General features: G+C 35.0%; 1 protein-coding gene across 2 annotated transcripts in view; it reads right to left on the bottom strand.

Moving 5' to 3' along the window:
• IQCB1 (IQ motif containing B1) overlaps positions 1-13921 on the bottom strand; it is a 68279-nt gene that overhangs the window by 40315 nt on the left and 14043 nt on the right. For both annotated transcript variants that reach the window (XR_004624954.1, XM_034659303.1), the window contains exons 7-10: positions 12823-12922; positions 8426-8604; positions 6580-6689; positions 5884-5993 (exon numbers count right to left, since the gene is read on the bottom strand). Coding sequence is in view for 1 of the 2 variants with exons in the window: in XM_034659303.1 (XP_034515194.1) it covers positions 5884-5993; positions 6580-6689; positions 8426-8604; positions 12823-12922 (499 nt within the window). In the remaining variant the exon portion in view is untranslated. The remainder of the gene's footprint in view (positions 1-5883; positions 5994-6579; positions 6690-8425; positions 8605-12822; positions 12923-13921) is intronic.

A 13921-nucleotide genomic window follows, 5' to 3' on the forward strand; every position in this document is an offset into this window, starting at 1 on the left:
CAATCTGGAAGAGATGGAGGCCTTCCTGGAAACCTATAAACTACCAAGAGTGAAACAGGAAGAAACTGATTTTTTAAACAGGCCAATTAATTATGAAGCAATTGAAACAGTGATTAAAAACCTTCCAAAAAACAAAATGCCAGGGCCTGATGGTTTTCCTGGGGGAATTCTACCAAACATTCAAAGAAGAAATAATACCTATTCTCCTAAAGCTATTTCAAAAAATAGAAACAGAAGGAAAGCTACCAAACTCATTCTATGAGGCTAATATTACCTTGATCCCCAAACCAGGCAAAGACCCCCTCAAAAAGGAGAATTACAGACCGATTTCTCTAATGAATATGGATGCCAAAATCCTCAACAAGATCNGCAAATTTCCCTAATGAATGTGGATGCCAAAATTCTCAACAAGATCCTTGCTAATAGAATCCAATAGTACATTAAAAGGATTATCCATCATTACCAAGTGGGATTCATCCCTGGGATGCAAGGGTGGTTCAACATTTGCAAATCTATCAGTGTCATAGATTTTATCAACNAAGCCGAAAATCATATGATCCTCTCAATAGATGCAGAAAAAGCATTTGACAAAATACAGAATCCTTTCCTGATTAAAACTCTTCAGAGTGTAGGGATAGAGGGTACATTCCTCAATCTCATAAAATCCATTTATGAAAAGCCTACAGCGAATATCACTCTCAATGGGGAAAAGCTGGAAGCCTTTCCCTTAAGATCAGGAACACGACAAGGATGCCCACTCTCGCCACTATTATTCAACATAGTACTAGAAGTCCTTGCAACAGCAATCAGAAGACAAAAAGGGATCAAAGGTATCCAAATCGGCAAAGAAGAAGTCNTCAAATTGGCAAAGAAGAAGTCAAAGTGTCTCTCTTCACAGGTGACATGATACTCTATATGGAAAACCCAAAAGAATCCCCCCCCAAACTATTAGAAGTTATAGAGCAATTCAGTAATGTGGCGGGATACAAAATCCATGCTCATAAGTTAGTTGCATTTCTATACACGAATAATGAGACTAAAGAAAGAGAAATTAGGGAATCCATCCTATTTACAATAGCACCAAAAAACATACGTTACCTTGGAATTAACATAACAAGAGACGTAAAGGATCTATATTCTAGAAACTATAATTCACTCTTGAAAGACATTGAGGAAGACATAAAAAGATGGAAAAATATTCCATGCTCATGGATTGGAAGAATTAACATAGTTAAAATGTCCATACTACCCAGAGCAATCTACACTTTCAATGCTATCCCGATCAAAATACCGAGGACATTTTTCAAAGAACTGGAACAAATAGTCCTTAAATTTGTATGGAACCAGAAAAGGCCCCGAATCTCCAAGGAACTGTTGAAAAGGAAAAACAAAGCAGCGGGCAAAACAACGCTGGATTTTAAGCTGTACTACAAAGCTGTGATCACAAAGACAGCATGGTACTGGCGAAAAACCAGACACATAGACCAATGGAACAGAATAGAGAACCCAGAAATGGACCCTTGGCTCTTTGGGCAACTAATCTTTGATAAAGCAGGAAAAAACATCCGGTGGAAAAAAGACAGTCTCTTCAATAAATGGTGCTGGGAAAATTGGACAGCTACATGCAAAAGAATGAAACTTGACCACTCTCTCACACCATACACAAAAATAAACTCCAAATGGATGAAAGACCTCAATGTGAGACAGGAATCCATCAAAATTCTAGAGGAGAACATAGGCAACAACTTCTATGACATCGGCCAGAGCNTTCAGCTACATGCAAAAGAAGGAAACTTGACCACTCTCTCACACCATATACAAAGATAAACTGTAAATGGATGCAAGACCTCGATGTGAGACAGGAATCCATTAAAATCCTAGAGGAAAGCATAGGCAGTAACCTCTACAACATCAGCCACAGCAACCTTTTTCATGACACATCTCCAAAGGCAAGAGAAACAAAAGATAAAATGAACNAACCTTTTTCACGACACATCGCCAAAGGCAAGAGAAATAAAAGATAAAATGAACTTATGGGACTTTATCAGGATAAAGAGCTTCTGCACAGCCAAGGAAACAGTCAAAAAAACTAAGAGACAGCCCACGGAATGGGAGAATATATTTGCAAAGGACACTACAGATAAAAGATTAGTATCCAAGATCTACAAGGAACTTCTCAAATTCAATATGAGAGAAACAAATAAACAAATCATAAAAAGGGCAGAAGATATGAACAGACACTTTTCCAATGAATACATAGAAATGGCTAACAGACACATGAAAAAATGTTCAAAATCATTAGCCATCAGGGAAATTCAAATCAAAACCACACTGAGATACCACCTTACGCCAGTTAGAATGGCAAAGATAGACAAGGCAAGAAACAACAATTGTTGGAGAGGATGTGGAGAAAGGGGATCCCTCCTACATTGTTGGTGGGAATGCAAGTTGGTACAGCCACTCTGGAAAACAGTGTGGAGGTCCCTTAAAAAGTTAAAAATTGAACTACCCTATGACCCAGCCATTGCACTACTGGGTGTTTACCCCAAAGATACAGACGTAGTAAAGAGAAGGGCCATATGCACCCCAATGTTCATAGCTGCATTGTCCACAATAGCCAAATCATGGAAGGAGCCGAGATGCCCTTCAACAGATGACTGGATTAAGAAGCTGTGGTCCATATATACAATGGAATATTACTCAGCTATCAAAAAGAACGATTTCTCAACATTTGATGCTACATGGACGGCACTGGAGGAGATAATGCTAAGTGAAATAAGTCAAGCAGAGAAAGACAATTATCATATGATTTCTCTCATCTATGGAACATAAGAACTAGGAAGGTTGGTAGGAGAAGAAAGGGATAAAGAAAGGGGGGTTAATCAGAAGAGGGAATGAAGCATAAGAGACTATGGACTCTGAGAAATAAACTGAGAGCTTCAGAGGGGAGAGGGGTGGAGGAATGGGATAGGCTGGTGATGGGTAATAAGGAGGGTTCGTATTGCATGGTGCACTGGGTGTTATGTGCAACTAGTGAATCATCGAGCTTTACATCAAAAACCAGGGATGTACTGTATGGTGACTAACATAATATAATAAAAAAATATTATTATAATAAAAAAAGGAAAAAGAAGTTCAAAAACCCACAGAGAACTGTCTTTCCCAATAAAGACCAGATCATTACTATTAAAAAAAAAAAAAGAAAACCCTAAAGATTCTTTTTTTTTTTAATTTAAATTCAATTAGCCAACATATAGTACATCATTAGTTTCAGATGTAGCGTTCAATAATTTATCAGTTGTATATAACACCCAGATAGAAAAGCCTAAAGATTCTACCAAAAAGCTATTGGTATGAATGATTTTAGTAAATTTGCAGGATATAAAATTAATTGATAGAAATCTGTTGTATTTCTATATATTAATAATGAAGTAGCAGAAAGAGAAATTAAGAAAACAATCCCATTTACAATTGTATCAAAAGAATAAAATATAGGAATAAACTTTTTTTATATATAAATTTCACTTTATTCTCACTGCTTCCCTTCCCTATTCCATTTTTCTTTAAAAAATTTTTTTTCTTATAATAATATTTTTTATTATGTTAGTCACCATACAGTACACCCCTGGTTTTTGATGTAAAGTTCGATGATTCATTAGTTGCATATAACACCCAGTGCACCATGCAACACGTGCCCTCCTTTCTACCCATCACCAGCCTATCCCATTCCCCCATTCTCCTCCCCTCTGAAGCCCTCAGTTTTTTTCTCAGAGTCCACTTAACCTAGGAGGTGAAAGACCTGTACTCTGAAAACTCTAAGACATTGATGAAAGAAACTGAAGATGACACAAATAAATGAAAAGATACATTGTGCTCATGGACTGGAAGAATTAATATTGTTAAAATGTTCATACTACTCCAAGTGACCTACAGATTCAATGTAGTCTCTATGTACATTGGCGTTTTTCACAAAATTAGTACAAATGAATCCTAAAACTTGTATGGACCCACATAAGACCCTGAATAGCCAAACCAATCTTGAGAATGAACAAAGCTGGAGGTATCACATTCCCAGATTTCAAACTACACCACAAAGCCATAGTAATCAAAACAGTATGGAGCTGGCACAAAAACATATAGACCAATGGAACAGAATAGAAAGCCCAGAAATAAACCCACATATGGACAATTATATATGACAAAGGAGGCAAAAATATACAATGATAGTCTCTTCAACAAATGGTGATGGGAAAATTGGACAACTACATGCAAATGAATAAACTGGACCAACTTCTCATACACAAAAATAAACTCCTAAATTAAAAGACCTAAATTAAAGACCTAAATGTAAGTCATGAAACCATAAAACTCCTAAAACAAAACACTGGCAGTAAACTCTTGGACCTTAGTCTTAGCAATACTGTTTGGATCTGTTTCCTCAGACAGGGCAACAAAAGCAAAAATGAAGTACTGGGCCTATGCCAAACTTTAACATCCTCAAAACAAAAAGGCAACCTACAGAATGGGGAAGATATCTGCAAATGCTATATCCAATAAGGGGTTAATATCCAAAATATATAAGAACTCAACACCAAAAATGACCCCCAAACAATTCAATTCAAAAATGGGTAGAGAACCTGAATACACATTTTTCCAAGGAACATGTACAGATGGCCAAGAGACACATGAAAAAATGCTCAGCATCACTAATCATCAGGGAAATGCAAATCAAAACCACAGTGAGTTATCACCTCACACCTGTCAGAACAGCTAATATAAAAAGACAAGAAATAATAAACATTGGCAAGGATGTGAAGAAAACGGAACCCTAGTACAACTGCTGGTGGGAATGTAAATTGGTGTAGCCACTATGGAAAACAGAATGGAAGTTCCTAAAAAAATTAAAATAGAAATACCTTACTACCCAGCAAATCCATTTATGTGTATTTATCCAAAGGAAATGAAAATACTAATTCAAAAAGATATATACACACCATCTTCACTCCAGCATTATTTACAATAGCCAAGATATGGAAGCAACCTAAGTGTCCATCAATAGATGGACAGAGAAGATGTGGTGTATAAATACAGTAGAATATTACTCAGCCATAAAAAAAAATGAAATCTTACCATTTGTGATAACATAGGTGGACCTAGAGGGAATTATGCTAAGTGAAATTAAGTCAGAGAAAACTAAATGCCATATGATTCTACACTTACATGTAGAATCTAAAAAGCAAAACAAAGGGGCACCTGGGTGGTGCAGTCAGGTAAATGTCTGACTCTTGGTTTCGGTTCAGGTCATGATCTCAGGATTATGAGATTGAGCCCCTGTGTTAGGCTCCACACTCAACATGAAGTCTGCCTGACATCCCTCTCCCTCCGCCCCTCCTGCTCATGCTGTCTCTTTCTCTCTCTTTCTCTCATACAAGTGGATAAATCTTAAAAAAAAAAAAAAACTATACTAACAAATATAAAAACAGATATAAACTGGTGGTTGCCAGAGGGGAGAGGAGTAGGGGGATGGACAAAATAGGTGAAAAGAAGTACAAACTTCCAGTTATGAAATACGTAAGTCACAAGGATGTAAAGTACAGCATAGAGAATATAGTCAAAAATACTATAATACATTTGTATGGTGACAGTTGATAACTAGACTTATCCTGAGTGATAGTCATTTCACAATGTATATAAATGTTGAATCACTGTTGTACAACTGACACCTATATAATATTCTATGTGAACTATACTTCAATTAAAAAAAGAAATAGAGAAACGGATTAGAAAATTGGGGGGAAAACATCCTAAGTTTTTATTTCGCTATACTGTAATAAGATATAGGTGTCCTCTGAGATCATCATTCGTCTCACCAAAACTTTTTACCTGAAACTTCTCTGCAAAGTAATCACAGCAGATGGAAGCTTCTTTAATCTCTTTCTAGTTTGGAAACCCTTCCAATAAGCTTGAATCAAGCAAGCTGCTTGATGTAGTTTCTGAAATTAAAGGCCAGAATTAATTTAGAGACATCTCCATGAAAGTCTTTTTTAGAAGTTAACCTCCTAAAATATCAGGCCTGGGCAAATATTAATCTTCATCTCTAATAAGCTGGGCAGAAGGGAACAATTTCATAGGTCCAGGAAAGGTAAGGTCTAAGAATATTAAACCTGATCTCCCAAAGGAGATACATTAGGCTCTCAGGAAATATCTAAAATGTATTCCAGATATAGTTTGATTAGCTCTGAATTCTCCTTTACACCCCTTTTATGAGGATTTTATAGTTCTGCTTATTTAATACTTTACCCTCTTTGCTTCTTATGCTGGGCCTCACTTATTCAAGCATTCAAGGGGTGAAGAACTTTAACAGGCTAGGAAAAAAGGCTCTAGGGTTAAAAATTTGTTCTATAAAAACCCCTTCCCTCATCAAACTATGACTGCTCTGAATGTTGGGGGGAGATAAGTAAAGAAAGGGGAAGAGACAGCAAATAAAAGATTCAAGAGGCTACCACTCTCCAGTATTTTCAAACTAAAATGTTTATTGAGATGTTAGCAAATATGCAAAATATTTTTATAATTTATTACCTGTTCTTCTACTTCCTGATAGACCTTAGGGGTTAAAAGAGCAATGAGCTGTCCAATTTCTTGACTAAACTCTGTCCCAGGCTCATATTTATTTAGTAGATTTCTGAGTCCTGAAATGGAATAACAAAGGTACGTTTAATAATAAAATATGATTTGTAATCTAATCAGTATTAATTAGAGGTTACAAAGTCTGGTTTAGAAACGAATATTACAGCAATATTAATCAGATGATTTTTCTTTTTCCTTTTCTCAAAGACTTCTAGATTGAGGTCTTTAGGATATTTCTCTGTCCTAAGAGTTTTCGTGTGCTCACTTATAGGATCTGATGCAAAGGCTGTCTACTCAATATCAATGTTTTAAGTCAAAGAGCAGAAAGTTTTTTTTCTGTCTGAACATAAATATCTTAAACTGAAACATTTTTAAAAAGATAACAACATGCTGAGTAAATGCCTACACTGTGGAAGCATTTAAACAGATTATTAGTCATTCTTAAAGAAAGTTATTACTAAATAAAACTATATAGTATTATATGTAATTTGGGGCAAATCAATAGGTTACTGAGCAATTATTATAGGAGAAGTGCTATAAATACTGCATTTTTATCCCAAAATAAAACATAGTAGTAGTATAAGATATAAAGTACTATTTCTAAGCACATTGAAATGATGTATTATAATGTATGTATTCAATATAAATAAAGTAAAATGCCCTTGGGGTGTATTATTGGGGAAGCCACCATATGGATCTGTCCATGCCTTTATACTCCCTTCAAAACTCAAGTTATCAGCAGTACTAATGACTAAAATATCTTGAGGAAACTGAGTAAGGTCTATTGAGAAAAGAAAGGGAGACAAATTGTTCAGGTGAAATTCCTTTACAATGAAGTCTGTTAGAAATTCACATTTCTATAGAATAAATCTAATTACAGAACTTAAAAATGTGTATGGCACAATATCAATTAGAGAGTTCTATTATTGGCACCTTCTTTCCCTCTCCATTCCTGTAACATAAAATAATTATAATGTTCAAAGTTAATAACTGATGCAGGGTAAGTTACTAAATAGTGCCTTCCAAATCATCAAGCATGTTTTGAAGGCCTCTGTAATAGTTTAGGTACTAAATGCATCATAATGTAATGTTCTAATCTTAAAAAATTTCCACATAATATGGCCCTGTATTAGTGAGTATACACATTTGATTTTGGAGGTGAGGAAGATTTTTTGCTTTGAGAAACAGCAGTGAAAGAGCTAAAGAGTAATTATTAATCGATGTAAGATCAAAAGGGCTGTCAATCTCTCAAGCACAGCTCTATTTTCTCCAGTAAAGTTAATCTTGTTGAGGTCACCAGTCTTTTTGGTCATTATTTTACTATACTATATGGTATACTCAATATACAACTTTTTTCTTTTTCTTTTTTTCTTTTTTTTTTTTTTTGGTCAGAGGGAGAAGGAGTAAATATCCATTGTAACCTCATCAACAAAGTACCAGAAGTCATCTGTTGAGACATGAAGATAGCTTGATTACATAAAGACATTTTCCTGAATTGGTATTTGTTGTAATAGGGTTTTATCTGCAAACTTTGGTTATTGACTTTTTCAAAATATAAGAATTTTAGTGATTCCACACTTTCATAACACCACCTGGTGCTCATCCCGATAAGTGCACTCCTTAATCCCCATCACTATTTAACCACTAAATTGTGTACCTGAAATTAATATTACACTGCCTGTTAACAACTGGAATTTAAATAAGAACTTTAAAAATATATAGGAATTCTGTTTTCCATAAACCATCAATAAAAATTTCTTTTTGAGAATCTCCAGAAAAGAAAGAATATATGCAATACCTTTGTAGCAGGCACTTAGTCTCAGTAAAATCAAAATTTCCTGATGGGATTCAGTCATCAGCAGTAGAAGCTTTGTAGCAGTAGTTCTTACAACTGGACTAGGAGTTGATAAAAGCTTGAAAACAACTTCATCTAAAATTGAATGCAGGGTTTTTCCTTCTATTCTGAGTAAATCACCACTAATAGACAAAATACAGAGATTAAGAATGTACCATTACTGATGGGTGCATAGGTGTCATAAAAAATTAAACATAAAAGTTCTAGCAACTTGATGACTAACTGTGCCAGGACTCAAGAAGACAGCCCATTTTTTAAATATACAGCTTAGTTCCAAGAATACATCACATTAAATCAATTACTATTTACTGAATTTCTACTGTGTCTAAGGCACTATGCTAGGTAAAACAGGAATACAAAGCAGCCAAATGCTCTCTCCTTTGAAAAACCTGTAATCAAATTGCAGAGGAAAGATAAATGTACAAAATATAAAAAAGATGATTCAAAAACTTCAAAGCAACAGTAAGAGGAAAATCACAAGGTGGTACAAAGTTCATTACTTAATGATGTATGAAGACAAAAATGCTATAGATATTCAATTATCATGGACTTAATACAGGAGGAATTTACCTTTCCTTTGGTATTTTCTTCATTATACTAGCAACTATCATATTGTGTTACCGTGTGATGAAAACTTACCTGGAACTTAGAAATAGTCAAAAAAAATCACTGAGTATCTTTTACTTACCCCCAACTAAGGAATATGTATACATTTGCTTGACTATGTATTTACCGTTGATTAGGATATTTTGCAATTCTGTAAAGGTAGAGGTTAGCTTATAGAAAACAAGTAACAATGATTCTTATCTGAGAGCAATGCAAATAGATTCTTATTCAACAATACAAATGTATTTTATCCGGTAGAAAAAGTAACTGTAAAGGTTACTCTCTATTGTTTTATAAGACATCGATCAGGTTTTTTAGCTATTAGCAAATTCATTTCTACATTTCTTTAACAAACCACACTATAAACACCCCTCCTCAAATTCTCCTTTGAACTTACATAAACATCTTACTGGTTCCTTCATTAATAACTGAGTTAAATAAAATTTTAGTTTTGACACGCTTTACCACCAATATCATAATAAGGAACATATCCATTGCACCACAAAGTTTCCTTGTGCTTCATTGTAGTCCCCCCCCTTCACCTCTTTGGCAGCCTACCCCAGACAACAACTGATCTACTTTCTATCACTGTAAATTAGCTTACATTTTCTAGAATTTAATACAAATGGAATCATACAGTATGTATTTTTTGCCCGACTTCTTTCACTCAGCACAATTATTTTGATATTCATCTTTATTGTCACATGTATGAATAGTTCATTCCTTTTTTTTTTTTTTTTTTTTTTTTTTTGCTGAGTAGTAGCCTATTGTATGGATATAGCACATAGTTCATCCACCTGTAATGGACATTTGAGTCGTTTCTAGTCATTGGCTATTACAGATAAAGCCGCGATTAACATTTGTATACAAGTTTTTGTATGGACATATGCTTTGATTTTTCTCAAGTAAATACCTAGAAGTGGAATGGATAATATGATAGGTACACACTTGTAAGAAAATGTCAAACTACTCTCCAAAATGATTGTACAGTTTTATCACTCTGACTAGCAGTGTTTGATTCCTCCATATTCTTGTCAACACTTCGGTCAGTGTATTAAATTTCAGCCATTTAACAAGTGTATAGTGGTATCTCCCTAATGACTGTTGCTGAACATCTTTTTTGTGTGTGTTTTGTTGGGTGCTATGTATTTGTGTATTCCTAAAAATATTTTTGAGTTTTCTTCTGGTTAGAGATTTTCAAGTTCCATATACAAATCACATACAATCAATGATTTAGTAGAATTGGCATCGGATTAGTAATGCTTCTGACCAGAACTAAAATATCAGTAACATTTTGTAAAACCAAGCCACCTATCGATCTGTACTACGTTCTATAGCATCGCTGTAATGGTAGATCCTATCTGAACATTTTCAGTTTGTAGAAACTGTAAGAAACTATCACTTTGTATTACTAAAGGAAGAGAAAAAAAAGATCAAAGCAAAGATGCTATGATGGCACAAGTGGGATTTTCTCATCCCTTTAAAGCCAGATCAACACATAACCATTTCTGCTAAACTTCCTGCCTTTGTATATAACTTACAATAAAGATTTTTAAGATAAGGCAGTTTCAAAAACCAGAGCAGTTACTTGGAAATAATTTGCCCCATTTGGGTTCTGCTTTTATTTTGTTTGGATGGTCCAGAATAGCACTCAATCTAGTGCTAATTATCCCCCAGTACTGAGATGAAACCTTCCTGAGGATGCTATTCAATGTTCCATTATTCATGATGTTTTCCACTTTGGCTGTTGGAGTCAGGCAATATTCTTGGCTCTGTGTGAATTTCTGGTACTGTTCCTTTTCACTGTTTTGGATTATTGTTGTCTTTAATATTGGGTAGTTTCTTTACATGTGTGTGCCAATCAGTACTCAACCGAATACTTAAAGGAGATTTTCTGATCTCCGGGGTTCTCTCTCTGCATATAGCTCTCTTTTCTTTGATGTTCTGTCTTGTGAATTCTACCTGTTTTGTTCTCCCCAGACTCTCAACTCTACCTCTTCAACTCAGGCTGGCTAGGATACCCCTCCCTGAGCCACAATCTGGAACCCTCTCGATGCTATGAGTTAGAGAAATTGTTAGGTTCACCTTATTCATTCCTTTTCCTTAGGCCTCACTTTCTTTCATTAAGTCCAGTTTCCTGAAACCTATCTAATGGCAGAAGAGGAATAGTATCAGGGAGGTAGGGGACGGCGGTAAATGTGGGGTTTCAAATACAACCAGTCTTGTTTTATTTCTTTAGAAAATAAAAACATGAAGCAAATACCAACAAAAACAAAAACAAACAAAAAACAACCTATCGTTTTGTGTTTTGCCTGTTTTGTGTTCTTAGGTAATAGGGTAAATCCATTTCTATTATTTCACCTTGGTCACAAGCGGAAGTGAAATCTTGATGATTTTAATTCATTAGTTTTTAAGATCTATTCGCTTTAAAATCTATTTGGTACCAGTGCACAAGGCCAAGATTTTATTACTTCACTTGGATTACTGTAGTTACTTCCTCTAATTGCCTTCTTTGTCTAGAGTTTTGTCCCCCTTAAATTCTTCCCCCACATAGTAACCTGAGTGATCTAAGTAAAATATTTTTATCCACTTTAAAAATATTTTAATGATCCCATTACCTACAGGATAAGATTTAATTTCCTTAACACAGCGTATAAGCTCTTTATGACTTAAGTCTGCAGAACTTGGTAGCCACCTCCACTTGTCAAACTTTAAATGTTAGCAAGGATGAATTGTACCCACTTTTTATCCTCAGCATGTTGTTTCTTATCTCTGTGCATTTGCTTACATTGTTACCTCTGCCTAGAAATACTGCTTTCTCTTTTTCCTCTCTGGCTAATTTTTCAACTTTAAAGTTTCATCCCTCAGTTTTGAATAGGAGCTCCTCTAACACTTGTGCATACTTTTATAATTTTAACTTAATATGTTTTTTTTTTGTTTTTTTTTTAAAGATTTTATTTATTTATTCGACAGAGATAGAGACAGCCAGCGAGAGAGGGAAAACAGGCAGGGGGAGTGGGAGAGGAAGAAGCAGGCTCATAGTGGAGGAGCCTGATGTGGGGCTCGATCCCATAACGCCGTGATCACGCCCTGAGCTGAAGGCAGACGCTTAACCGCTGTGCCACCCAGGCGCCCCGTTAACTTAATATGTTTTAATATAATTATGTTCATGGGTTTTATCTTTCACTACACTGTAAGCTATTTGAAGGCAAGTTTTATATCTTAATCAACTTTGGGAACCCAGTGACAGACATATACTTGGCACATAACAGATGCTTAATAAATCCATAAGGAACTGGAAGAGTCAATTGTTACAACTGTGTATACTCTTTTTTCCATTATAACCTGGAAAAATTGCCCATTAGTTCTTTTATGCCATTCTGAAGACCTGGCATAATAGTAAACTTGCAGTTTGCTAAGTAATATATGATTAAGCATTTTTTATTGTGATCTCAATATTTTTCTTCAGATATCACCATATTTTTTCTCTAAGCCTGAGATCGGTCTAAAATCTTAAGCTCTGAGATATCGATTCAACAGTAAATTTCCAGTCTTTGATGGTATTTTATATTCTTTTCTAAAAGACAATGGTAATAACAGAGCTCTTGAAGTATCATGTCCAAGTTATATGTAATTGATGACTTCAGCAAAACTGGAATAAAACTGGTAATGCTTCTGGACCAAAAGTTAAAAATTATAAATACTTTGATAAATACTTTGTAAAACCAAATCACCTGTTAATCTGTAGTATGTTCTGTAGCATAGTCATGACTGTAGATCCTATTTGAACGTTGTCAGTTTGCAGTAAGTGCAAGAAATGATCACTTTGTAGTACTAAAAGAGAAAAAGTATTAAAATTAAAAGAGTCTATGATACAATTGGGGTTTATTTGTCCTTTCAAAACCAAATCAAAGCATGACCATTTCTGCTAACATTCCTGTTTTTGTATACTTTACAATAAAGATTTAATTTTTTTTTTTAATTTTTTTTTTTTTAATTTTTATTTATTCGACAGAGATAGAGACAGCCAGCGAGAGAGGGAACACAAGCAGGGGGAGTGGGAGAGGAAGAAGCAGGCTCATAGCAGAGGAGCCTGATGTGGGGCTCGATCCCAGAACGCCGGGATCACGCCCTGAGCCGAAGGCAGACGCTTAACCGCTGTGCCACCCAGGCGCCTCTACAATAAAGATTTTAAGATGGGCAGTTTAAGTAACCATAACTAAATCGTTCCATTTTATGAAAGATATAAATAGAAAGCATCCACAAATTCTAAGCTAAGACTCTATTGTTATCTCCCATTAAATAAGAAACAAAACATATCCTAAATTTGAATCCCTTTCTAGCAATAAATTTCAGTGAATAAAATGAAATTTCCTGTTAAGAGAGAATATGAAGAATGGAAATGGTACATATGACTTTGAATAGTGGCTTACATCCTTAAACACTGAATTATTTTATATAATGTACCATGTTTGCTAATATTTTGTCTTAAATAATAATGAAATTATTAGTTACAAAACAACATTTATTTTTACTGGTTTGTAATTTTTAGGCTCTGAGCAGCCAGTTATGAAGACCTGACATTGGATGCTTCTGCAAGTTGCTTCACCTTTCAGAACACCCATTTCTTTATCTATAAAGCTAGATTAGCTCTCTCACAGACTATCGCAGAACATCCTAGAACAGGGTAGATTCCGAGTAAATGTCAGTTTCTGTTCCCTTCTGCATTAACTGATCAGAATTTTAATTAAAGTGGGATCAGGTGTGCAGGCAAGGCACCCTGTGAATACTATCTTAGCTTCCATGAAACTTCACTCTTCTTTTTTCTCTCCT

The sequence above is a fragment of the Ailuropoda melanoleuca genome, chromosome 1 (genome assembly GCF_002007445.2).
Source record: "Ailuropoda melanoleuca isolate Jingjing chromosome 1, ASM200744v2, whole genome shotgun sequence".
Taxonomy (NCBI): domain Eukaryota; kingdom Metazoa; phylum Chordata; class Mammalia; order Carnivora; family Ursidae; genus Ailuropoda; species Ailuropoda melanoleuca.